At 32.0% G+C, this 23,711-nt stretch overlaps 5 protein-coding genes across 24 annotated transcripts in view; 3 read left to right on the top strand and 2 right to left on the bottom strand.

The window, feature by feature from the left end:
- Positions 1–8,124, top strand: part of LOC114870890 (protein capicua homolog) — a 30,883-nt gene extending 22,759 nt beyond the window's left edge. For 6 of the 11 annotated variants that reach the window (XM_029176092.2, XM_029176095.2, XM_046286220.1 and 3 more), the window contains 11 exons: positions 9–292; positions 349–759; positions 816–1,116; positions 1,187–1,500; positions 1,907–2,135; positions 2,389–2,592; positions 2,656–2,916; positions 2,985–3,168; positions 3,512–3,729; positions 3,801–4,277; positions 4,481–8,124. In XM_029176092.2, the coding sequence (XP_029031925.2) occupies positions 9–292; positions 349–759; positions 816–1,116; positions 1,187–1,500; positions 1,907–2,135; positions 2,389–2,592; positions 2,656–2,916; positions 2,985–3,168; positions 3,512–3,729; positions 3,801–4,277; positions 4,481–4,551 (2,954 nt within the window). In that variant the 3' untranslated portion in view covers positions 4,552–8,124. The remainder of the gene's footprint in view (positions 1–8; positions 293–348; positions 760–815; positions 1,117–1,186; positions 1,501–1,906; positions 2,136–2,388; positions 2,593–2,655; positions 2,917–2,984; positions 3,169–3,511; positions 3,730–3,800; positions 4,278–4,480) is intronic. The other 5 variants (XM_029176097.2, XM_029176103.2, XM_029176100.2 and 2 more) reach the window with 5 other exon arrangements.
- A 308-nt stretch (positions 8,125–8,432) lies between these two features.
- On the bottom strand, positions 8,433–14,249 carry LOC114870891 (D-aminoacyl-tRNA deacylase 1-like). 4 transcript variants are annotated; one of them, XM_029176106.2, is made up of 11 exons: positions 14,096–14,195; positions 12,792–12,914; positions 12,602–12,711; positions 12,285–12,449; positions 12,082–12,227; positions 11,789–12,023; positions 11,263–11,572; positions 10,895–11,193; positions 10,377–10,819; positions 9,846–9,999; positions 8,433–8,826 (listed from the first exon to the last, which is right to left on the bottom strand). In XM_029176106.2, the coding sequence occupies exons 2-11, from the start codon at positions 12,838–12,840 to the stop codon at positions 8,824–8,826; spliced, it is 1,914 nt and encodes a 637-aa protein (XP_029031939.2). In that variant the 5' UTR covers positions 12,841–12,914; positions 14,096–14,195; the 3' UTR covers positions 8,433–8,823. The 4 variants fall into 4 exon arrangements, with proteins under 4 accessions (XP_029031939.2, XP_029031937.2, XP_029031938.2 ...); XM_029176104.2 differs by lacking the exon at positions 8,433–8,826 and adding an exon at positions 8,890–9,205; XM_029176105.2 differs by lacking the exon at positions 8,433–8,826 and having other exon boundaries at positions 9,690–9,999; positions 14,096–14,194.
- Positions 14,250–14,443: 194 nt separating this feature from the next.
- On the top strand, positions 14,444–18,109 carry LOC114870892 (SH2B adapter protein 1). 4 transcript variants are annotated; one of them, XR_003788440.2, is made up of 6 exons: positions 14,446–15,283; positions 15,502–16,379; positions 16,469–16,659; positions 16,737–17,072; positions 17,177–17,349; positions 17,880–17,965. XR_003788440.2 is itself a non-coding variant. In XM_029176108.2 (5 exons), exons 1-5 carry the CDS (start codon positions 14,937–14,939, stop codon positions 18,015–18,017), a joined length of 1,806 nt encoding a protein of 601 aa, XP_029031941.1. In that variant the 5' UTR covers positions 14,444–14,936; the 3' UTR covers positions 18,018–18,109. The 4 variants fall into 4 exon arrangements, 2 of the variants coding, with proteins under 2 accessions (XP_029031941.1, XP_029031942.1); XM_029176108.2 differs by lacking the exon at positions 17,177–17,349 and having other exon boundaries at positions 14,444–15,283; positions 16,737–16,988; positions 17,880–18,109; XR_006829529.1 differs by having other exon boundaries at positions 16,737–17,349.
- On the bottom strand, positions 16,982–22,888 carry LOC114870893 (POC1 centriolar protein homolog A). 4 transcript variants are annotated; one of them, XR_003788444.2, is made up of 9 exons: positions 22,865–22,888; positions 21,918–22,272; positions 21,635–21,845; positions 21,339–21,538; positions 20,992–21,273; positions 20,634–20,923; positions 18,006–18,141; positions 17,862–17,930; positions 16,982–17,063 (listed from the first exon to the last, which is right to left on the bottom strand). XR_003788444.2 is itself a non-coding variant. In XM_029176110.2 (6 exons), the coding sequence occupies exons 2-6, from the start codon at positions 22,263–22,265 to the stop codon at positions 20,630–20,632; spliced, it is 1,335 nt and encodes a 444-aa protein (XP_029031943.1). In that variant the 5' UTR covers positions 22,266–22,272; positions 22,492–22,849; the 3' UTR covers positions 20,574–20,629. The 4 variants fall into 4 exon arrangements, 1 of the variants encoding a protein (XP_029031943.1); XR_003788443.2 differs by lacking the exon at positions 22,865–22,888 and adding an exon at positions 22,492–22,851 and having other exon boundaries at positions 21,918–22,284; XR_003788442.2 differs by lacking the exon at positions 22,865–22,888 and adding an exon at positions 22,492–22,850.
- On the top strand, positions 19,471–20,555 carry LOC114870895 (copper transport protein ATOX1). Its single transcript, XM_029176112.2, has 3 exons — positions 19,471–19,917; positions 19,979–20,054; positions 20,264–20,555. Exons 1-3 carry the CDS (start codon positions 19,906–19,908, stop codon positions 20,392–20,394), a joined length of 219 nt encoding a protein of 72 aa, XP_029031945.1. The 5' UTR covers positions 19,471–19,905; the 3' UTR covers positions 20,395–20,555.
- Positions 22,889–23,711: the final 823 nt, after the last annotated feature.

Here is a 23,711-nt window from a genome sequence, read left to right as displayed (position 1 = left end):
CATTGCAGCTTTTCCCTGGCAGACTACGGTACTGGATCAAGCAGAAGTGAGTCCTCCGCCATCAGCATTGAGCCCACCACTGAGTGCACCTCCAATTCCAATCAGCATGAGTACGCCTGGTGAGGACGGATCAGCTCCAGGCCCAGACCCCATCACTCCCGCGGAAGAGGAGGATGATGATGTATTTGAAGCAGAACCCACAACTCCTGCGGAGGTTGAGACCAATGCTAACAAAAGACGCAGTCAATCTCTTAGCGCGTTGCATTCCAAAGAGCCCCAGAGTCCTCTGAAAGTAAGTTTAATTGAAAAGTACAATTGTTTCTGAATAATACATGCAATTTTTTACAGACTAAAGACAGAATACGCCGGCCAATGAACGCATTTATGATCTTCTCTAAACGCCATCGCGCTGTTGTGCACCAGAGACACCCGAATCAAGACAACCGCACGGTATCTAAAATACTGGGAGAGTGGTGGTATGCTTTGGGTTCGGAAGAGAAGCAGAAATACCATGACCTTGCATCAGAGGTAAAGGAGGCTCATTTCAAGGCGCATCCGGATTGGAAATGGTGTAGCAAGGATAGAAGAAAAACTTCTAGTACAAGTTTTAAAGGAAGTGAATCCAGAGGGAAATTAAACAGCACTGGAGAGGAAACTGACATGGGACCACCAACGGATGATATACCACTGACTCCAAGAGCAAGTGATGAAATCACTGTACCAGTCACCACCGTGTATAACGAAGTCCCTACCATCGAGGTAAATTTTACTTACATCATTTAATATACAATTTTCTATTTGTGTATTTTCATCAGGTTGTCAATCAGTCGCATATTCATCGGATAATGGAAATGCCTCTGCAAGTGGAGACTGCGGAATCCGATATAAAACAAGACGAGGATGGAAATGCATCGGATGAAGATCAGATGGTTATTTGTGAAGATCCTCAGCCTGAAATTGATTTGAAATGTAAGGATAAGTTGACGGACAGCGACAATGATATTCAGGATGAAGACGGTGAAAAGAAGTGCTATTCTCAGTCAAGATTCTCTCCTGTGAGTGGTCAAAAGATGAGTGTCAAGCAAGAAGTCACTTGCAGGCCTAAGCCCATCAAAGGTACATTTTATTTAATTATAATACATAATTATGTAGCATAGTGTGGTAAAGGCGTCTCTCCTTTGTCTAGCACGAATACCTTCAACAGGTATTGAGACTACAACAAAGTACCATCACACTTCCATGGACAAGGGGGGAACCGTGTCTGTTTTATCCAGCACGTATCCTTACCACAGTCCTGTGAATCCTACCGGAGTGTCAGGTTTCCAGCCCACTGGTGGAGCGTTCATAACCATGCCTATATCACCGAAAGTCATCAAGCCTGAGCCAGTGAAGAACGAGCAGCAATATAGTACGCAGTACAGCATGAGTAATCTGGTGGCAAGCATTCATGAAAATGGAAGGAACATGACTAAATTCACAGCTGCTCCTGTATTGCATTCTGTGAGTATATAGTAGAATGATTGGATAGTAACATACATACCTAAAATTACCCAGACACCTAAGCCCCATTTTTTAAAGACCCCAGGCATGTGTGAATACTTTTGTCTGAGAATAAGGTATGAATAGTTACTATGATACTAGGATAGTTGAGTGCTATTCGCACGTGCCTACTTGCCTGAAAATTATCAATTTAATTCTTTGTTGCATGATTTCAAAAAGAAATTTAGTTTTAAATAATAAATAATTATATAATGTTGAAAGTTTTTTAATTTTGTACAATTACGATATAATGCAACAAAGGATTAACATAATAACCTGAAATGAGGGAGCAATTAATGAGGGGACTCTTAAATGGTTCACGTGTAAACACATGCGAATAAACTCAAAAGCTTAATAATACTGACAGATTGGATCAAAACCTATGATGGCTCTGTTTAAACAACAGCAGCCGTTGCAGTCTTTAGGCACTATTCTTCGTCCCCTTACTTCAGCTGTCCCTTATCAACCATCGTTCACTCTAACATTGCTCGATAACGATTTGGTGGCTGTTTCCAAACCGCAGCAGGGATCCCAGTATCTTGGTCCGACACCTCCCCATCCCCGGATGTACTGTGGATTCCATATACCTATTTCCGGTAAGTTTGTACGGTACAAAATAAGGTAGGTGTTCCTAGAGAAAATTGGCGGGATGAAAGAATTTTCAAAGTTCTAATCTTAAAGATATTAATTTAAAAAAAGTTGAAATATTATTTTAGGTGTACAAATTGAAGAAGTTGAAGATATTCGCTTAATAAAATTTTCCTTAGGGAAGCCTACTGTGTTCATTACTGTACGCCAAATTAAAAATACACAAAAATCTAGTTTTAAAAATCCTATAATTAATTATAGATGCTGGCAATCGCAACATATCTTCACAAGGTTTAGTTTCTAGTAATAAGATGGAAACGCAAAGCGTGATTGTGAGCAAATCTTACCCAGTCTCAACGACATCCACCACGTCGAATTACAGAGGAATTGGTCATCCAATAGCGCGACTGGCAGAGCCTGAAAAGAATGAAAATCAAGTAGGAAACAACCATGCTCAATTTTATGGTAAGTACTCAAAAATCATTTAAAGTAAATTAGAGATTGGGAGTTACATGATTCGTATTTTAGTGACCAATGTGAAATCTGAACAAGACAGGAAGGATACTGTTAATATTCTTCTACCTGTTGCGAACGATAAACACAAGCAACCATCCACGCCGCACACTCCTCATACGCCTCTCAGTAATCACGCTAGTGAAGTTCCATCTAATAAATCGTATTCCATGGATGATGTTCAAAATGATGTAGGGCCAAGTAAAGGTCCTTTTATGCTCGCGCCTACCCCGGCACAACTTGGTCGTGCACCATTACAAAGGAGACAATCAATGGGTATTTTATGATAGTTTTGTTATTGAAATTAGCTGTGAGTATATGTTTATGGAAATTATGATTCTTAGCAATGCCTCCCACATCAAATGCAGGAGACCATGGGCCTCTGACGTCTCAACACTGTGACAATCGTTCACAAACAAGCACATCTCAATCCGCGGAACAAAATTTCTCAGAATCTCATGCTTCGCCTTCACCTTCTACCAAGAAAGGATCTTTCTTTAAAAAGAATGTTGAGGATGGAATGGACAGGTATTTTGATTTTGAAAATATTAAGAATAATTTAGAATATAATTTTTAATTATTAGATGTTGTAGAATTTAGTATGTAACTAAGAAATATAGGTAATAAAATAAATATCAATGTAAATTTTTCCGCGTAAACGTTTACACGTAAGTGATAGGGCCCTAGACAACTATAGGTATACATATATGGGACCACCTCCCTTACATTGCCATTTCCCTCGGGAAAACCTCTGTGTACGGTACTGTACAGTGTTCGTGTTCGAACAGTGCCAAAAATACGGACTAAAAATTTTAGTTACCCTGATGTTTATATTTAATTATTTCAACTTTTAACATATATACATTTCCAGAGTTCTTGAGCAAGTGAATTTTCAAGAAAAGTTCTCGTCTTTGCCTGAATTCAAGCCAGAAGACATCCAAAGTCCAAGTGCAATCACAATTAATACAGCGGGTTCATCTGGTCATAGTTCAGTAGTAACATCAGGTTTACATCCATCAAATTTACAATCATCGATGCAAATGCAAAGTTACCGCAAGAAGTCTACACAAGGACCTCATAGGCCCACAAGTAAATAATTGTCAACAAATATTATTCGCTTTTCAAATTTTCATTTTAGTAAAAATATATTTGTTTAACAGTAAATGAGGACGAGATTGAATCGGACACACCAGTGTCCGCCACTCCAAAATCAACTTCCAGTGTGAAATTGACAGGGAATACATTCTTTGGTCCAGACTTTAACGTCGACGCCTACAGAACTAACACAGATCTTGTAGACGTCGATGCCAGTTCCCCTAGGACGCCGAAGACCCCTGGAGGCGGTGGTAATTCAGTAGGAATCGGCGGTAGAAACGAAAATGAAAGAGGCCACAGAAAAGTCTTGGAACAGCGTCGGCATCTTGTGATGCAATTGTTTCAAGAACACGGGTATTTTCCTTCTACTCAGGCCACTACAACGTTTCAAGCAAAACATTCGGATATATTTCCTAACAAGACGAGTTTGCAATTGAAAATCAGGGAAGTGAGACAGAAATTGAAAGCCAATTCGACGCCCATGAGTGCTAACAGTCTCGTTAGCCCGTTACCTATTTCTGAACCTTCGCCCAACGTGACTGGTATTTATAAACTTCATTTTCATTTAAAATTTTCCCGAGTTTGTTACGCGTATGATAGCCGAAATGTGCAGGTGCATAGATATCTTGAAAGACGTAAATTTTGAATATCAGTAACTTACAAATACTTAAAATCAGTTTTATTTCTAAAGAGTTTTTTAGTAATTTGTTGTAATTTTTAATTCTCAATTTTAATATTTTTATAGGACCATTGACTGCTCCTCCTACATCGATGGGAGCTCCCCATTCACTGCCCGTAAGCAGTAGTGGTAGCTAGCGCCCACGTGCCAACTGTGATACTATGCATCCCCCTACTCCACAGCATGAGTACATCATTATTCATTGAAAAGAAAGGAACGTTTGTTGTAAAGTGATGCAAGGCTTTAGTGCAATTTGAACATTGAGGCAGGTAAACTTAATACAGGCATATCAAGGTGAGTTGATGTACACATATCAATAAATGTATATAAGAAAGTTTATGTGTGTTCGAGCATCTGTGTTTTATTGGAAATGAGTGATCAAGAATTCCACTAATTCCATTAGCAAATTAGAGGCTCAATAAAAAATGACGAGCTTTCTTGTCTCAGAAGAAAAGACAATACTCTTCTGCATTCTAAATCCAAAGATGATTTATAAAAAAAATATAGAAATTATTTTACTACAGGTGAAAGTGATATCTGTACATCGAAGCACCTTGCAAGGAATTACAGAAGGCCTAAGCCGTTGTTAAACATTGTATGCGTGTGTGTATGAGAGAGAGAGAAAGAAATCTTAATCAGAGTATTAGAATTAAAATGAAAATCAGAGTTTATATACTTTAGTTATACTTTATATATATAGAAAGATGAAACTATAGAACTGCGATATGAAACATTGCACAAAATTTATGTAACGCAGTCAGCAAATATGTTTATTTTATCTGTAAATATTATACGGCATGAGCTGGAGTGGGAGAGTTTAAAAAGAAGTATCTATAAAAGATTTTAAGAAGCATTCAGATAAATCGTGCCATTGTGCGGCGACAAAGAAGGGAATGCATGCGTAAATAAGTCCCTTAATTAATTGTTAGACACCACTTGATATATGTTTCTAATATTCTCGAAAGTACTTATCTACTGTTTTTAAAGCTCTGCTTAAATTCAACGCGTTCAATTATTTTATAAAATATTTTAAATTTTTTTTGCGACGGTTTTTATACAGGCCGTCTTTTTTTCTTTTTTTTTTTGTTTTTTTTTGGCCATGGACAATCTATTTGTTTTTAAATGCGTATTATTTGATGAAATTTGAGATTCAATTTTTTTTAATGAATTATATATTATTTTAGCGCATTTTATCAACACGTTGAATTTCAGCGGAGATTTGTTGAATTTGGCTGTAAAATAGATTATGTAATTAGCGATAATGTTTATAAAATGGAAAAGCGCACTTTGAAAAAATTCAAATTTTGCGCCACGGCACGCATATTGTAGTTAGGATAGGAACAATGTCTATTCTACATATTTTGTAAATAGGAAGAAAATACAATATACTAATTGAGTATATATTATTAAAAGATTTAGGATACGAAATGGTAGAGTATAGCATTGTAATTTGTAGAATAATGAGAGCGCAGGCAGGATTAGGTTATGAAAGGATCATTACAGATTGCGGGCCTTCTTGCGCACGGGACGGTCCCCCCAACCCTCCTCCAAAGTTAACCCTTTCCTAAAATTCTTAGGATATTATTATTTGTAAATATTATTACATTTTTTCATTTATTATTTTTCATGGAGCGTTTAACGCACCGGCGGCAAAACAGAGACACTTGAAATCTGCAGTGATTCAATCTTGTAACCTTTTTTTTAAAATGATTAAGAAATTCATATTCCAATCATTAAATCATATTATAGTAATTTTCTTTTTAAATCACATTGTTTTTATCAGAAATTTTTTTAATTTCCCTCCATAATTTATAGATTGTTTTGAATATTGCAGAGATTTTTTTAATTTCCCGTCCAAGTATAAATTGCTTTGAATCTTGCAAAGGAATTTTTTTTAATTTCCCGTCAAAGTTTAGATTGTTTTGAATTCTATTTTTATTATAACAATATTTTAGATAATAATGTAGTTTCTCATTTTAGAGTTTCAGCAATATTTTATATTAGCTGCGTAATTTTAATATGTACTAACTTCCTTTTACAGGAAATAGATCACACCAGGGATCAAGCGTCTCTCATTGCCCTTCAAAGAATTTATATTTTGTACTTGTATAAACTATTTTCCAGTATTGATAAGATTTTGAAAAATACTTTCATATTTCCCTCCTTTTTTGGTTTTTTTTTGTTACAAAATGGTGATGAAATATGTTTAGTGATTTAGCAGCCATCATGTGACTGTGATCTAGGAAAACAGAAGTAAAGTAAAATGGCGGCTACTTAACTGGCATTTTCTTCACCATATTCTCTCCCCTGAATCCTTACGCACTTGATCGAAACCTATGCACTTCTATTTCTTAATTAATTTCTTTTTTTTATTATTATTCGCAACAATGTATTTTTATTACATTCTAAGTTGCTATTTTTTCTTGTTTAATTCTACAAATATTTTTAAAATTGTTATACGATTATATATCAGTCACGAATAATGTTATAGAAATATAGGAGAAGTAATATCATATTATGGCGAAATAAAAAGCATACAGTGAATCTTTGTTATATACAGCATTAAATGCATGAAAATATCATGCATTGTACATGCGTAGGTAATAAAGTGTAATTGTATGAAAAATTACAAGTGAAATGTTTAACATCTTGTGATGCATATACATATACTTACACAATATGCATACATCTATATATATAGATATATATTACACAATTTATAGATGAAAAATATGGCTGTGGCGTTAAAATCTGTGCCAGTCTGCTAAAAGTTCATAAAATTATTTTTCTAACAAAATTCATTTTTAACTTTACGTATAATTATCTTAACATATTTAAAATTAGGTGTACCTATTGATTCAGTGCCTTTAGCATTACGTGTTTTAAATTTGAATTTCCCGCGCTTTGGTGGACTTGAAAAGTGGTGCGAAAATATGAAAAGGCGCCGAATTAATTCTTATACCTAATACTTTTAATTTTTAACTGTGACAGATCAGCAAAATTGTATAATGTATTACTTTTGCATATACATGAACTGTAAATATAAAAATTTGTTGGGATTGGCAGATTTTAACACCGACGCCCTTTATACGAGAACCAGTTGTTGGACCAAATTGCCGTGTGACCATTTTGACTTACGAATGCGTTACTTTTTTTCTAAAGCATTAGTATAACAAAAGTAACCACGGAATTTGCTCGAAGGCACTGTGACATTTACGGAGGACGTGTATTTTAACACTGTGGCGAGCTTAGAAGAAAAAGATGTACAAATTAATTCGGTGCCTTTAGCATTACGCCTTCTTCAATTTAAATTTCCCGCACTTCGGCGGGTTTAAAAAGTGGTGTAAAAATTTGAAAAGACACCGAATTCATTTGTACTGCTAATACAGATATGTAACATTGAATAAAACGAATACATGCGTTGATTACTTTTCATTCATTATTTTGCAATATTTAATAAATGCCTGCAGACTTTTTTATAATGCTCAAAGTTACAGTTATTTATTTATTCTATCCATGACGTTTAAGATTAAGGGATATTTAAACACCGTACAATGTCACATTGCTCGTACAAGAGGTTATGGTTGTCTGCTGTTGTTCAACAGCAAGAGTGAATCTCATTTTGTCCAACGATAATAAATTTCTCATCACTGTACGGAAACAAATGCCTGTTGTAATTAATGGTGATATTATATTGGTGTACAAATCAATTCGATGTTTAATTTCGAATTTTCCACGTTTTGATGGATTTGAAAAGTAACGCGAGAATATAAATGATTATTTGAATAACTGTAGCACCGAATTAATTTGTACACACAATATATTGAAAAAGAATTAAAATCAACACTCGAGGGATTATTATACTTGTAAACAGTGTTTCACGCCTATTTGTTTCCGGAAAGAAACCGATATACACTTACACTTAACCAAGAGAAGTTACGTTGCATCTATGTACAGTACCGAGTACGGTAGGAATTCTCTAAATCTTAATTTTGAGGGATATTAATATTAAGAGTACTTCACAATATAATTTTTAATTATTAAACATGAGCAAATTTAGTATATAACTAAGAAATATGCAATATCAATCCAAATTTCCCGCGCAAACATCCATGCAAGGATAGGGCCCTAACATCATATACATATATGGGGCCATCTCCCCTCTATTGCCATTCACCTTAGAGAAGTCTCCGTGCCCAGTACTGTACATTACTGTGTTCTAGGATCTCCGAATTGAATGAGGCAGCATTTTAATTGGTATAAAAGTACTTGCAGATAAAACCAAGTTACAGTCCATTATGGTGGATAAACTTACATTGATTTTTTTCATTTTTCGACGAAGTGCACAAAGAGGATGTACTTTTCTCGGGGAAACGTTATTTAAGGGCCTCTGTACATTAGTATTACCATCACTGTATGTGAAAAAAATAGTGGATTACGAATTTTCAGAAAGCAGATATATATGAATATATATATATTAAAGAATCATATATATATTATATACCAATGTCTAATTATAAATTATTGAACAAGTGTTATCAAATAAAATGTTGTACTCTATGTTGACAATCGCCGACGTTCTCAGCCTGAACAGGTGTACATCATGCCTTGAATTAAAGAATGCGACACGGAAGATCATGGGTGCGTGTAATTCATTTTTTCAAACAGTGTAAAACAAAATGGCTATCGACCGTTTGCTTGTATTTTATTATCACAACATTAGACGTGTTCACGGATTAAAAGAGCATGGAATTTTAACTTGTATATAGTTCAGTTATTTGCTTCGAGAACCTTGTAAAAAGAAAAACAGAATTTTTAGATGCTTTGAGGATCTTGATAAATGCGTACAATCATTCTCTAATTTTCCTTTCTTTTTTCATGATTACATGCCAAACGTCGTCATTCTTTTAGTCATTTAGTCATTCTTTTTTGTACATAATTCACGTAGCATAAAATGAAATACAAATAAATACAATAGATGCGTATTAAACTCATTTTGTTATTGATTTTAGAATTTTTACGTGCATTTATAATTATTAATATCTACTATTGGAAGATTTATGTTATATTTCCTTCTATCTTTAATATATTAGCGTATAAATTAATTCGGTCCCACTAGCATTATTATTTTGAACTTTCCCGCGCTTTGATGTATATGACAAGTGGCGCGAAAATTCGATTTCAATTAAAAAAAAGAAAAGGCACCGAATTGATATGTAGTTTCTTTTGTTAATATTTTAAAGCTGTGGTGATATTACGAAATAATATATACTCATTGAAAAAGTAAAATTTATATTATGGTAAAAACCAAAGAATTACAAGTTTCAAATCTTAGAACTATCTAAATAAGGAATGTTAGTAACAATAATTTTGCCTATTTTAAAATTCTACGAACACATTACTCAATTCCCATTAAAAATTAGTGTTTTACCTTACTTAACTCCTCTTGAGTGAAACGCAACACTGTAGAAATTGCATTCAACATATGACGTTTACTAGAAGCATCACTGGTAGTTAAATAGTTAATGAAAACGTTTTTTAAATATTCCAAATTAGCGCCTTCTCGAGATTTGCATGCTTCTAGTCTAAAAGAATTGATTATTTGTAATGTATACGTATTATATTAGGCGTAGACATTAATTTGGTACCTTTTATCAATTTGAATTTTTAATTCCAATATCTTCCCGCGCCAGGGAAATAAGTGTCGGTTCTCGGCAGTAACAAAAATTAAAGCTACTATAATTTTTTACGAAATATTATAAGTACTTTATAGTTTCTACAATTTAAAAAGAATAGTAATTACAGTAATGCCTTTTTTAACTGAAGTTGTAGTAATTTTAATGACGATCATCGTCATTCAAAATCTCGCGCTACTTTTCAGATCTTCTGAAGTGCAGGAAATTCAAATTCAAAAGGTACCCAATAAATCTGTACGCTTAATAAATATATATGAATATATTACCTCGCAATCTGTGCCTGTAAACTTTTTATCTCTTCCTTCTGTTTCTCCTTTATATGAACCATCTCTCTTTGCCTCTCTCGTAGTGTAGCTTCTAATTCTAAAACTTTCCTTCGAGAAGTTGATACCTGAACTTCTTTTCTAGCTAATTCTTGACTGTAATGTAGAATTGGAGGACTGTCACTTGTTAATAACCCTGTCATTAAGTCACTAACAGGTTCTCTCTTATTTTCATCTGATTTATTCTGAATACTTTCTTTTTTAGACAGAGCTGCATGAAAAGATGATTTTAGATTCATGATTTCTTTGTCTTTTTCTTCTATGAGAGCCATTGACCTTTCTCTTTGACGCAGTAACTGTTGTTCTAATGTAGATATTTTACTTCGATATTCGTTGTCTTTTTGTATTAACATGTGCTCCAATTTATCTCGATCCTCTTGAAATGACTAAAAACAGTAATATTAATTATAGTAGATATTTATAAGAAAAAGATTCGAAAAATCGTGCGAGAATTTGAATACCTTTTGCTGATGCTCCAATTTCAATTGTAATTCCCTTTCCTTGTTTATAATTTCATTATTCAAAACACGTATTCTTTCTTCTAAATTATTACTATGTGCCTTCAAAAGATGTAGTTGCGTCTTATTATTTTTATCATGAGACAACGCTATATTTTGGTTCTGAATATTATAGGACCTATTTGTATTACTGTATTTCCATTGTTGTTTGTAATCTTCAAATTCTTGCAACAAAATTTCATACTTTTCTTTGTAATCAACAACGTGTTGCTTGTCACACAATTCTAGATTGTGTAATAACACTGAAAAATAAAATTTGTTATTAGTGATTCTTATGAACATTTTTATGTGTTGATTTTTAATGTAGATACATTTAACATGTGTTGATTCATTCTTCTTATTGTCCAAATCCAACAATTTGGTATAAAGATTCTTTATCTTAGAGATAATCTCTTCAGGCTCATTATTTAAATTAATATAATCATGCTCAGAATCTTGTAAACTGATTAATTGGTCTTTTAGTTTTTGAATTGCTTGCTGATCTTGTTGTCTCATTTTGTCGTATCCTCCGACAATTTCTGAGAGTTCAGCCAATCTTGCTTCTAAGCCAGCCACTCTTGCTTCATGAGTCATTGCTAAAGCTCTGGCCTGTTGCTCCGCGGTTGCAGCTCTCTTTTGCTCCTGTAGAATAAATAAATGATTTTTAGTAGAGTTATAGATAAAAATTGCATAAATTAACACGTCGATTGACTAATTATTAAGAATTTCAGAGCATCACACTTTTTAAATTTGAATTCCTCGCGCTTCTATAGATTTCAAAACTAGCGCAAAAATACGACTTCAATAATTGGAGTTACTATGAATAGGTATTGAACGTATTAATATTTATCGAATTACTTCATGTATCGCATTCAAATGCTGTTTCTTCATCAGAGCCATTTCAGACTGCAGAGATAATAAAATTGGAGGAGTTTCTTTTGCTGCTTCTTCAGCTTGTCTTAATTTATTCCTAGTTATTTCTAATTCTGCTTCAAGTATTTTGCATTGTGTTTTATTTGCAAACTGACTCTTCAGCTGTGCTTCTAATTGTTCTTTATTCTTACGTTCATCGTATAATAATTTTTGAAGCTCTCTGAAAAGAAATACCATGTAATTTATTATTCCCTTTATGTAATTTCAAAAATACTTGCTTTATCATTTTAGCATGATCTGCCTGTTCCTTTTCTCTCTCGTGACGTTCCATAATTAATTTACATTTTACGTGTTCAATTTCTGAGTGATTTGAATTCTGTGTTTTTTTTAATTTGTCTTTTAAATCTTTTATTACCTTCTCATACTGCAAAAGGTTGAAATTTAATGTGATTTAAAATTAATATAAATAGAATGAACTCACTTCATCGCGTTCATTTCTTAATTGTTTTTTATCTATTTGAAAATTTGCTTCCATTTTCGATTTTTCTGCTGAAAGAGTAGCCAAAGAATTCATCAAAGTGTCCAATCGGTTTTTTAATTTTTCTACTGATTCTAGGTCGTTGGTATCCGTTTGAATTTCTCGCGACTGAAAATAGATATTTAAGATTAATAACATGTTATAAAAACATGATTTTATTTTTAACGACTGAAAATTAGGATTATAAAAATGTATACTAAAACTATATGGCTAAGATTAATATAAAATTATAAGAATCTCTAATTTTTTAAATTGTATACTTGTCGTGAATTAAATAATTCATCGTCTGTGTTTGTAGCTTTAGATTGCTTTAATTCCACATTTTCCACATTTTCTGCATTTCTTATTTCAGAAGAATTGTTTAATTTATCTAAAATATTTATAATTTATTATTATTCAGAAATCGTTAATTGTAATATTTATTAGCGCTAAAAATTACAATGTATGTACCATCTAAATTTGAATTCCCTGCTTCTTGTTTATCAGTTTTTTCTTCCATTTTGTTTCAATAGTTTTAAACTTAGTTCTTTATTTAATATATTTGTATATATTTATTAAGAATAATATTTTCGCCTGAAATAAGAATATAAAAATTAATGAATTTATTTTAATTGCAGAAGAATTTACATTAAAAGCTATATTCTTTCATTTTCTTTTTTTGCTATTAAAAGGTACCGAATGCTATTAAATAATTAATGCCTTTAAAGATTTAATCACTATATTTATAAAAATGTCGCAAGTTACATGAACTTATACTGTTATTACATAATTAAAACGTGATAAGTATTGTACAATTACAAGTTTAATCATTTATTTTTAATGATTAATGAAAAGGATTTTTAAGAATTTTTTAAATTTATCAATTATGGCAAATAATTCGGTGCCTTCAACTACTATTTTAAATATGAATATTTTCCCGCGCTTAAGTGGATTTAAAAAGTGGCGCGAGAATATAGTTTTAGTAATTGGAATTACTGTTACTTTTGCAAAATAAAGGAAGGCACCAAATTAATTTCTACACAGTTGTCTTTGAATTTACATTGATAATCATTGACAATTATTTGATTCATTAGGCTTAATTGGAGATTCTATTTCTAATGTTACAGGCCCACTGTTTTGTATATTAACTTCCATCATTGCTCCAAATTTACCATCTGTAGAAAGTATTTAAAGAAATGACCATATATTACAATAATTTGATAACAGTACTTATTTCTTAGAACTGTTACCTTTAATTAATTCTGGTTTATAACTTTTACCAAGCTCAGCAAGAAACTTATTATAAAATGGTTCAGATTCTTGCGCAGACATAGCCTTATGAAAGTCTAATCTATTCCCTTTCAAAGTATGATACAATGTAAACTGACTGATACATAGTATTTCATATTGTTTATCCACAATACTGGCACACCATTTCTTTTCATTATCACCATCAAAAATCTTAGTATTCAGTACCTTTTTCACTCTGAGGAAAATAAAAAAAAATTTGCTTTTCATTTTGTAAAATCAAACAGTCTCTTTAAAGCATTATTTATTACATATATTTCATGTCTTCCATCGTGTCATCTCTTTTTATACCAATTAATACACAGAGACCATTTCCAATGTTACTAATTACTTCACCATCAACTGAAAAATCATTCTATAATTTTATCAATGTTAAGTGGAGGTTAATTTTCCAATGTAAATTCTTACTATCTACCACAATGAAATGAAACATATGGTGATATTTAAATATATCACCTAATGATTACCTGAAACGCTAGCCTTCGTTACCCTTTGTATTACGGCTTTCATATTAAGTCTAAAATTGTCAATTATCGTTATCAATAGATAGCAAAGAGTTAACAAAATATATAATTGCTATTGGTTCCACAATACAATGAATACTTATTTATGTATTCATACATATGTATGTATGTACATACATACTACATACTGATACTAGAGTCGGCTGTGACGAAGCAAATACGAGAGTTGGAAGGCCTGACTTACAGTTCTATGAAAGTGCCATCTTTGTTGTCATTTTTCCACTATAATTTTCTACACGAATTTACAGTGTATGCAAAACAGATTGCGCTAGTAGTTTCAACGTTTTCATATCTCATAATGTCGGTAAAAATATTTTTGCAAAAGAAAGATCCTATTACGCGAAATTTTAAAAAATCAGATATGAGAATTAAATACTTGTTATATTGATAACAGACCAAAGTTAAAATGCATAAGTTATATGAAATCTGTTAAAATAATTATAGATTGTTTCCCATTGAGTCACTACAAACGACGAGAAAAGGGTGATAAAAAGCAAAGTTCAATTACTTTGACGGGCTAATAGCTATTTAGTTTTTCCTCAGAAAACAAGTGTACTTTGTTCAGTTGTTAAGAGCGGTAGTTAATGAACAAAGTAGCTCTATCTGCTGTATAATGTTCTATTGTATATAGTTCATATATACGAGGAAATTCGATATATGTTTGTATGCGTACGCGCCTGTGCTTTCTATACATAGAATTTTACGGCTGTGTTAAGACTTTTGTGGTGGTTGTATAGTTGGCAGGGGGAGGTCTTTAGCCCCCTTCGTGAGGCACACGCCGGTAATGAGTGTTTATACTATAACTACGGCGACACCAATAACAAGTGCAACAGTATCAACAACAACGACAACGACGACGACGGGGGTAACAGTGACGACGACGGCTACGTCGACAACAATAGCGGCGCCGGCGGTTGCCGTGTCGCCTGAAGCTGCACCTGGTTGGATAGAATTTTGTGAGAGACACGCCCGCGCTTCAGCTTCTGATTTCGCCAAGGCTTTTTGTACTTACGTCAGTTTAAATTTACCCGAAAGCGCTAGATCAAATCTTTCTCACCGTGATTTTTTAAGGAAATTCGTTGAAAGCTTTTGCGAGCACTTTGAAAGCGAATATCTGCGTCGTACAATTAGGTCTGTTCCAATCTTAAAAATATGTTCTTACACGTAAATTTTTGTTTATCTAAGCATCTACAGTTTATTGAATTGTATATCACATGATAACATAAGAACCTATTAATAAAATTATTGTTCTTTGTAAGATATTACTTTACTGAAAACACATCTGTACATATATGTATGCATGCATGTATTAGAAAAATATATATTTGTGCTTTTACAATATTTTACAGATCACCATCTTTATATGACACCAGACATACGATAACTAATGATAGGGATATTAATGTTGCAAGTCAAAATAATAATGCTCCTGTACGTATCTCATCTCATGAGGAATTCAGTGATTATTCTGAGCACGATGGGGATGCAATATCACCAAAACCAATACATAAACCCTTTTTCCGTCGTTTATCTTTTAAAGGGCTTAAAAAAGGTAAAAGCTTCTTTCACAAGCAGCAAAGCGACGAGGTGGAATTATCTCATAGCGAACATCGCAGAGATAAACATTCAAAAGCTAAGCTTTCAAAGATTGTGGTGGAATGTAGAAAAGAAGGCATTGTTAATTCCTTGATGGGAGAAAATATTGATGGAACTCAGAAATGGGAAAAATCAAGACTTGCCTTAATAAAAGCAATTGGTGGATACATGTTAGAATTTTATTCTCCTCCAAAAGCAGTAAAACCACGTAGTGGTGTGTTTTGTTCTGCGATAACTGAAGCTAGAGAAACAACTGCACTAGAGATGCCAGATCATGAAAATACATTTGTATTAAAGACACAAAATATGGAATTTGTAATAGAAGCTCATGATTCAAATGATATGAGATCATGGTTAGCTACTATTAAATATTGTATGCGCACAGTACAACAAAGTTTTTTTAATCCTAGTTGTGGAACAGATGCTACTGAAGATTCTTTAGGTCATGGTTCATTAGCTATTAGTAATGAAGGAGATAGATTAAGAACTAACTCTGCAAGTAAAAGTTCTCGATCTACAGCCCACGAACACGGGGATGAAGCACCAAGTAACCCACCAGAAATACCTCCAAGACTTCGTATGAGAAGTAATAGTAATTTAGAATTATGTTCATCACAAGATATTGATCAAAGTAAGATTTGTTTTCGATTTCTTTTTATTACAAGTAGGTGTTCAAAATTGTATAGTTTGTACATTACAAGCAACGAAACTTTATTATAGATGATGGTGAATTGGATTTATCGCATAGTTTAAGAGAGTATCCATGGTTTCATGGAACTCTCCCTAGATCAGATGCAGCACAGCTTGTTTTACATAGTGCTGCTAATGGTCATGGTGTGTTTCTTGTTAGGCAAAGTGAAACCAGAAAAGGAGAATTTGTATTAACTTTCAATTTCCAAGGCAGAGCAAAGGTAGCCTTTATTAATTCAGTAGTCTTTAATAAACAATTAAAGTCTTATGATAATTATTATTGTAATTTTTATTACAGCATTTACGTATGACATTGAACGATCAAGGGCAGTGTAGAGTTCAACATCTTTGCTTTCCTGCAATATATGACATGCTTGAACATTTTCGTAAAAATGCTATACCTCTTGAATCAGGTGGGACAGCCGACGTAACTTTAACGGAATTTGTCGTAGCAAATCATGCCATACGACCAGGACACCATAATGTAGCTGGAGTGAATCAACAACAGTTACAAGAAAGAAGACCTCCAGCAGCTCCAGAGCCAAGAGAAGTAAGAGTCAGCAGTGGAAGTCTAACTCCTCTTGAGTGAACGCGAGTGGCCAGCACCCACAGTCTGAAGTCTAATCTACAGACAGTGAGTAAATAAATAAAGTGATGCACCCATTTTTCGTGCGGCTGGTGATATATACATATACTTATGGAGATTTTATCAGTTTTTTCTTTTATAATTCCATCTAGGTCCATATTCGGATTATTTTTAAACATTTAAACAATACCAAATTTTTTGGATCATTTTTTACTATTAACACATTGATTATGTATTGTCAGTGGTTCAATTATGTACATATTTTCTTATTTGTCGAATAGTTACATTATGGTCTTAATAAATTATATCTTTTTGATAATGAGTGGTATGTATATTTTTATTTATATTATTAAAAAAAAATTTGTTTATACTCTAATAAATTTATATTATTGTTGTATATTTGCAATACTGTTATTTTATGTAAAGTACCTAATCTTATTATTGCATTTATTATACAATTTCCTATTATTTCAACATCGGATTTAGACATTTAAAAATTTTTAATCCGAATGTGGGAAATTACTAAAATTACTGAAGTATAATCAAAGTAGAAACAGTTGTCAAAATTAATACGCCTCATGTCAAATGTGTGACAACTCTTAATATTAAAGAATTTTATGGATATTATGAGAAACAATGGTGCTGAATAAGTATGACCGTGGGGCAAGGAGCTCGCTTTTATACATAAACTGTTCTTAAAATTTCTGGTTCCCTTTGTTTTATAATTAAGAAGAAATATAGCTCTTTCACTTTTGTTTCATATTGTTCTTTAAATCCAGAAAATTTAAGAAACATTTTAATTACCTCCTTTAAATCAAGTTTAAAACAAATAATTACCTATTTGTTAATATATAGGTACGCACATATGGAGGTTCTATACGAACACGTACAGAATCACTGGAGAGACTGGAACAACAAAATAACATTACAGAACAACAAAGTTCATCATCATCTAGTGGTAGAGCAATTCAAAACACTTACAGTTTTCTTTGACGATGGATTCACAATACTTTACCATCAGGCTATAATCCAGTTAGTTCTTTAGATTAAATATTTTCCACATCAACTTATTTTATAAACAAAACCAGGGCCTCATTGCCATTGTTTTATACAATTACTGGAAAAAAATATAATTTTTCCAATTTTATTTTGTAACAAAAGGTTTTATTTGTTAAAACGTTCTTTTTTTATCTTTTAACGAAAATATAAAGTTTGAAATGTAATTGTTTATTGATGTAAATAGAATTTATGAGCTGTACTCTTTTGCACGTTCAGATATATCAGCTCAAAGTTTCATAATATTAAACACATTGCGGCCTGCTTGTCGTTATTCTATTACAAGAATAAAGGGAATATTCTAAAATCATAGATAATTATCCATCATGCCAATTAATTTACTTATTGTTAGATATGTGTACTTATACATATAAACGTGTAAAGAAATTATATGCAAATGTAAGTGCAAGTTAGTTCTCTTGTATATGTAATGTAATTACAGAAAACCTCTTTTCTATTCTGTTCTTTTCTTATAAATTGCAGAACATACAACTGATAGATAGTACTTTTGTTGAACTTTATTTTAAAAATTCAACAACTAGTCTTAATATTACATGTAATTATTATCCTCAATTTTTAAGCAAAAAATCGAATTGTAATATTAAATCCGAGCAAAATTAAAATATTAAATATAATTTTGTATTATTTTGAAGTACAGTTAATAAGTTTTATAATAAGTTAAGTGGTAATACATATTATTAAACTGCCTAGTATATAAGAATTATTCATATTGTAGAGCAGTATGGCTGAATGTGCAAAATTAGATTATAAAGGAATGTATAACTATTCAAATCCTTTGAATAGTTAAAAATGCATGAAATTCATAAAAAAGCATATGACTATTTTTGTTACAAAAGATAAACTTTATTATTATTATTTTTCCTTTCTGTAGCAATGAACTGTTTGCATACATTTTTTTTTGTTCTAAAAGAATCTTTGTTAACAGAAACTGTTGACCTAAATATTAATTTTTATTTAATTGTTATTTTTAATTTCATATAAAATGTTAAATAATTTGTGAAAATCATGTTTATCCATCATACATATATTATATCTAACTGAATTTGATACTGTAAAAAGAGTAAAAAATTATTTTTAAATAAGATCTGAAGTATAATGAATGTAATAACACAAAAAAATTGTCAGAATATCGTGCTTAAATTGGAAAGCTAGTTAACTGGAAATTAAAATTATCATTAGAAAATATATGTATAAAAATATAACAAATTTTTAATAAAACTCATAAGATATATACCACAATCCAACTATTGAACTATTACATTCCTTTGAAAATACATACTTTCAAATTTTGTTAGCTCTTGTTTGAGTGTAATAAATATCTAGGAGAAAGGTTCATGTATATTTCGACCGGTTTATATGTATATATATATGTATATTGTATGTATAGTACGAACAGTATCGCCTTTAAATTAACCTCCTTCTTTACAAATGCAAATTAATACGTTCTCTCGCGACGGGGACTATAATTTTATCCCCATATAACTTTTAAGTGACGGCAGTATTATTTAAAATATCGGGAATGCTTTATTATAACATTTAATGTCAATGATATGGATAAAAAATAATACGAGATATATACTATCAGTGCATATAAGTATATAAATATACAAATATGTTACTGAAAACGGGTAGACCTGTATAAGAATCATTGTTTATCATCCAGTAAACGTGTATTATCATTTTAGCAACCAGATAAGAGTTATTTCTGGTTAAATTAAAAGTACTCTTCCGCATTTATCACAGAATACATAATAATTACAAGGTGCCACGTCAACTATATAGATAAATATACACGGCTATCAGCATGGCATCTCAGGTAACGAGTTCTTAATATAATGTAGTAATCAAATATTAATTAAGTATTAATTAAATTTAAGGTATATGAATTTGGCGTAGAAATGACATGCGAAGGATGCGCTAATGCTGTAACAAATGTGCTTAATAAGAAAGAAGGTAAGAACTAATGTTTATTGTATGAATTTATGAGGTTTTCATTTTATTATTAAAATTTTCTTTCTGATTTTCATTACTTTCATCAAATGATGTTAATAATTTACAATATGAGATATAATATTAATTTAAAGTTATAAAGTTTTATTATAAAAGGTCAAATGTAATAAATATTAATTCTGAAGGTAGTTATTCTATGTATTCATTTGTAGGTGTCAATGATATACAGATAGATTTAGAAGGAAAAAAGGTATTTGTAACCTCTAGGCTTCCTTCTGATGAAATATTACAAACTATTAAGAAAACTGGAAAAGCATGCCAATATTTAGGAATAAAAAAATAATGTTGATTTAATTTTGATCAGCAATTTATCAAAATTAATATGTATGATTACTAATTTACAAGGTATACTGGTTGTTAAAATTCTGTTATTTTTCAAATTGGTAATGAAAAGAATGTGAATATTAAATTTAAGGATTAATTAAAAGTTGTTTTATATAAGATTATTATTATATTTTTAAATATGTACCACTCAGTCATATAAAAAATAATGTAATTTTATACATAAAATATAATCCTTACTTTTTTAATTCTTCTTCTAATATTGTTAAACGTTGTTCCAAGCTCATAACAGCATCATGTAATGACTGTACTTCTTCACTAAGGGCATCTACTGCATTACTTGCATGCATTTCAGAGAATTGTTTAGATAAATATGATATATTTACAATACGGCCTTCTTCAACTGGTTTTTGGTTTCTCATATTAATTATTTCAGGTTTCATATTTTTTGTCAAAGCTTCAGGGTCAGGTGCTTCACACTGACTTTTCTCGGGTTGTACATTTATATTATCATACTTTTCATGTAATGGCTAAAATAATGCAATACAGTTATGAATAAGTATAAACAATTTTATATTATTATATAAAATATAATTACTATCTCCACTGTTTCCTCTCTTCCTTCAAATATATCAATTTTTTGAGATATTTCATCATTGATGCTGAAACTTGATTCTGTAATAGGTGAAACTAACTGTCGCGGAATTTTACGAGCAATATCATCTCTATCAAAATTAGTCTTCCACATTAGTAATTGTCGATCACCTCCACCAGAAGCAAAAAATTCTCCATTAGAAGAGAATGTTATTGACGTTACACTGGTACCGGCAACATGTCCTTTAAGTGTATAAATCGGCCGACCCTCTAACAAGTCTAAAACCTGTTCTACATGTTTTAATACATTTGTTATAGAGAAAATAAATAAATAGAAAAAGCTTAATCTACCTTCATTGTAGAATCACTAGAAGCAGTTAACATGAAATTTCCCTTTGGATGAAATTTTACCATGTTTACAGGACCTGTGTGAGTTGCATAGTGTTGATATAAAGAAGTAGTACGTAAATCATATAATTTTACACAACCAGCCGTATTTGCAGATCCAATAACAGACCCACTTGGATGAAATTCCACATGTGTAGAATGAGCTGATGAAATAATGTACTTTATACAGTAACAGTTACAATATTTTGAAATTTATTTACAGAATGTACAAAGTATAAAGGTTTCAAGTGCAAGTATACCTTTTATATCATTAAAAGTTTGAATACAGCGTCCACTAATAATGTCCCATAATTTTATTGTTTTGTCATCGCTACAGGAGATTACAAGTCTACCATCCAAGGAAAATCTAGCACATCTGACCCAGCTTGTATGACTTACAAATGACATGAGAAATCTTCTTTGACATACTGTCCATAATTTGATACTTTTATCATCTGATGCAGTGATCAACTGTACATTAAAATAATATAACTTTAAATATATAATAAATGTAATGAATGATATAATGTAAAATACAAATACCTTCTTTCCATCTGGACTAAACTGTATCGATCTAACAGCCCCTAAATGAGCTTTAAAATCTAAACATTGACCTGTTACTTTAGGAACCCAAATTCTAACAGATCTATCTCTAGAAGCACTAGCTATAACTTCTCCTGATGGAGCATAAGCAACATCAAATATAGCATCTTTATGTCCCTGAAATCTGTAAGCCCTTACAGATTCTTTTAGATTCCATAGTATTAAAGTTTTATCTAAGCTACTTGATACAAGTTGAGTAGTCTCAGGATGAAAACATAAACTTGTAATAGTGTTTTCATGACCTTTAAAATGTTTTTCTATTGTAGGATCACAAGCACTTTCAACCATTATTCCTCTACAACAAATACTTTATATAAAACTACAATAAAATAACCGCATACAACATTGAAATTGTTCAACTATGATATTCTTAACCTAAATATAATTACTAATATATAAACAAAGTATTCTATAATACATTTATTATCATAAAAATATTGTATTCCTTTTAACTTTGAGTTACTTTGTTTAAACAAATTTAAAGTAAAAAAAAAAACATGGAATATTTAGTTACCTTTCCTTGATTATATCAGTTATGATAATGATTGTATTATAAATGTTTCGAGATATATTTGTAAATTATTTTATACATTGAGTTGGTGACAGCTGATTCTCTTAAAAGCACGAGGTTTTTAAAGCATATTCAATTCAAAACGAATTTTGACTACGTTCATCAATAGAAGTACCATACCACCACCAATGACTAAATATGTACATATGCAAAAAGATTGGACAGACATGTTCCCGAGAAGTTAAAATTTAGGGGATCCTAGACACCCCTACATGAGGAAAAGACAACAAATTCTCTGTTTCCCTTACATCCCAGCATTCCTCTCATCCTTGTTTTCTTTATACCCCTGTATCTTTCACATCCCTGTATCACTTACATCTCTGTTTCCCTTATATCCCTGCATTTCTTACATCTCTGTATCCCTTTATAAATAAAAGGGAACTAACTTTTGCCGAAATTTTGGCCCTCTAGCGGGAAAAATGCGAACTAAAGTTTCGACGTCGAATCAGCGCCCTCTGGTGACAAAAAAAGGAACCAAATCACGTCGAAATTTTGGCCCTCTAGCGGGAAAAATGCGAACTAAAATTTCGACGTCGAATCAGCGCCCCCTGGTGACAAAAAAAGGAACTAAATCACGTCGAAATTTTGGCCCTCTAGCGGCAAAAATGCGAACTAAAATTTCGACGTCGAATCAGCGCCCTCTGGTGACAAAAAAAGGAACTAAATCACGTCGAAATTTTGGCCCTCTAGCGGGAAAAATGCGAACTAAAATTTCGACGTCGAATCAGCGCCCTCTGGTGACAAAAAAAGGAACTAAATCACGTCGAAATTTTGGCCCTCTAGCGGGAAAAATGCGAACTAAAATTTCGACGTCGAATCAGCGCCCCCTGGTGACAAAAAAAGGAACTAAATCACGTCGAAATTTTGGCCCTCTAGCGGGAAAAATGCGAACTAAAATTTCGACGTCGAATCAGCGCCCTCTGGTGGCAAAAAAAGGAACTAAATTCGTACAAGACTTTACTTACCTTTACTTACCTTTGCTTGAACCATTTTTTGTAATGTATTTATTATAAGGGTTGCAGGGGTACAAGAGATGTAGGGATATGAGGATTGCAGGCATGTAAGGGATGCAGTGATGTAAGGGATGCTGGGATTTCAAAGATGTCTACATGTAAGGGATGCTGGGATTTAAAGGATGTCTACATCTAAGGGATGCAAGAATA

This window comes from Osmia bicornis, chromosome 1, assembly GCF_907164935.1.
Source record: "Osmia bicornis bicornis chromosome 1, iOsmBic2.1, whole genome shotgun sequence".
NCBI classification, from domain to species: Eukaryota; Metazoa; Arthropoda; class Insecta; order Hymenoptera; family Megachilidae; genus Osmia; species Osmia bicornis.
This window is presented reverse-complemented; position numbering and strand designations above follow the sequence as displayed.

What these genes read in the sequence shown, in the direction of transcription:
- LOC114870891 (XM_029176104.2), bottom strand. Translation starts at nt 12,840, where the DNA reads ATGGAAGAAAAAACTGATAAACAAGAAGCAGGGAATTCAAATTTAGAT. An exon ending in TGAATCAACACATGTTAAAT is followed by an intron (nt 11,194 to 11,262) that starts GTATCTACATTA and finishes TTTATTTTTCAG; the next exon opens with TGTTATTACACAATCTAGAA. An exon ending in AATTGGAGCATCAGCAAAAG is followed by an intron (nt 10,820 to 10,894) that starts GTATTCAAATTC and finishes TACTGTTTTTAG; the next exon opens with TCATTTCAAGAGGATCGAGA.
- LOC114870892 (XM_029176108.2), top strand. Translation starts at nt 14,937, where the DNA reads ATGAGTGTTTATACTATAACTACGGCGACACCAATAACAAGTGCAACA. An exon ending in TATCTGCGTCGTACAATTAG is followed by an intron (nt 15,284 to 15,501) that starts GTCTGTTCCAAT and finishes AATATTTTACAG; the next exon opens with ATCACCATCTTTATATGACA. An exon ending in ATCACAAGATATTGATCAAA is followed by an intron (nt 16,380 to 16,468) that starts GTAAGATTTGTT and finishes ACTTTATTATAG; the next exon opens with ATGATGGTGAATTGGATTTA.
- LOC114870895 (XM_029176112.2), top strand. An exon ending in TGTGCTTAATAAGAAAGAAG is followed by an intron (nt 20,055 to 20,263) that starts GTAAGAACTAAT and finishes ATTCATTTGTAG; the next exon opens with GTGTCAATGATATACAGATA.
- LOC114870893 (XM_029176110.2), bottom strand. Translation starts at nt 22,265, where the DNA reads ATGGTTGAAAGTGCTTGTGATCCTACAATAGAAAAACATTTTAAAGGT. An exon ending in CTAGTGATTCTACAATGAAG is followed by an intron (nt 21,274 to 21,338) that starts GTAGATTAAGCT and finishes CATGTAGAACAG; the next exon opens with GTTTTAGACTTGTTAGAGGG. An exon ending in GAGAGGAAACAGTGGAGATA is followed by an intron (nt 20,924 to 20,991) that starts GTAATTATATTT and finishes GCATTATTTTAG; the next exon opens with CCATTACATGAAAAGTATGA.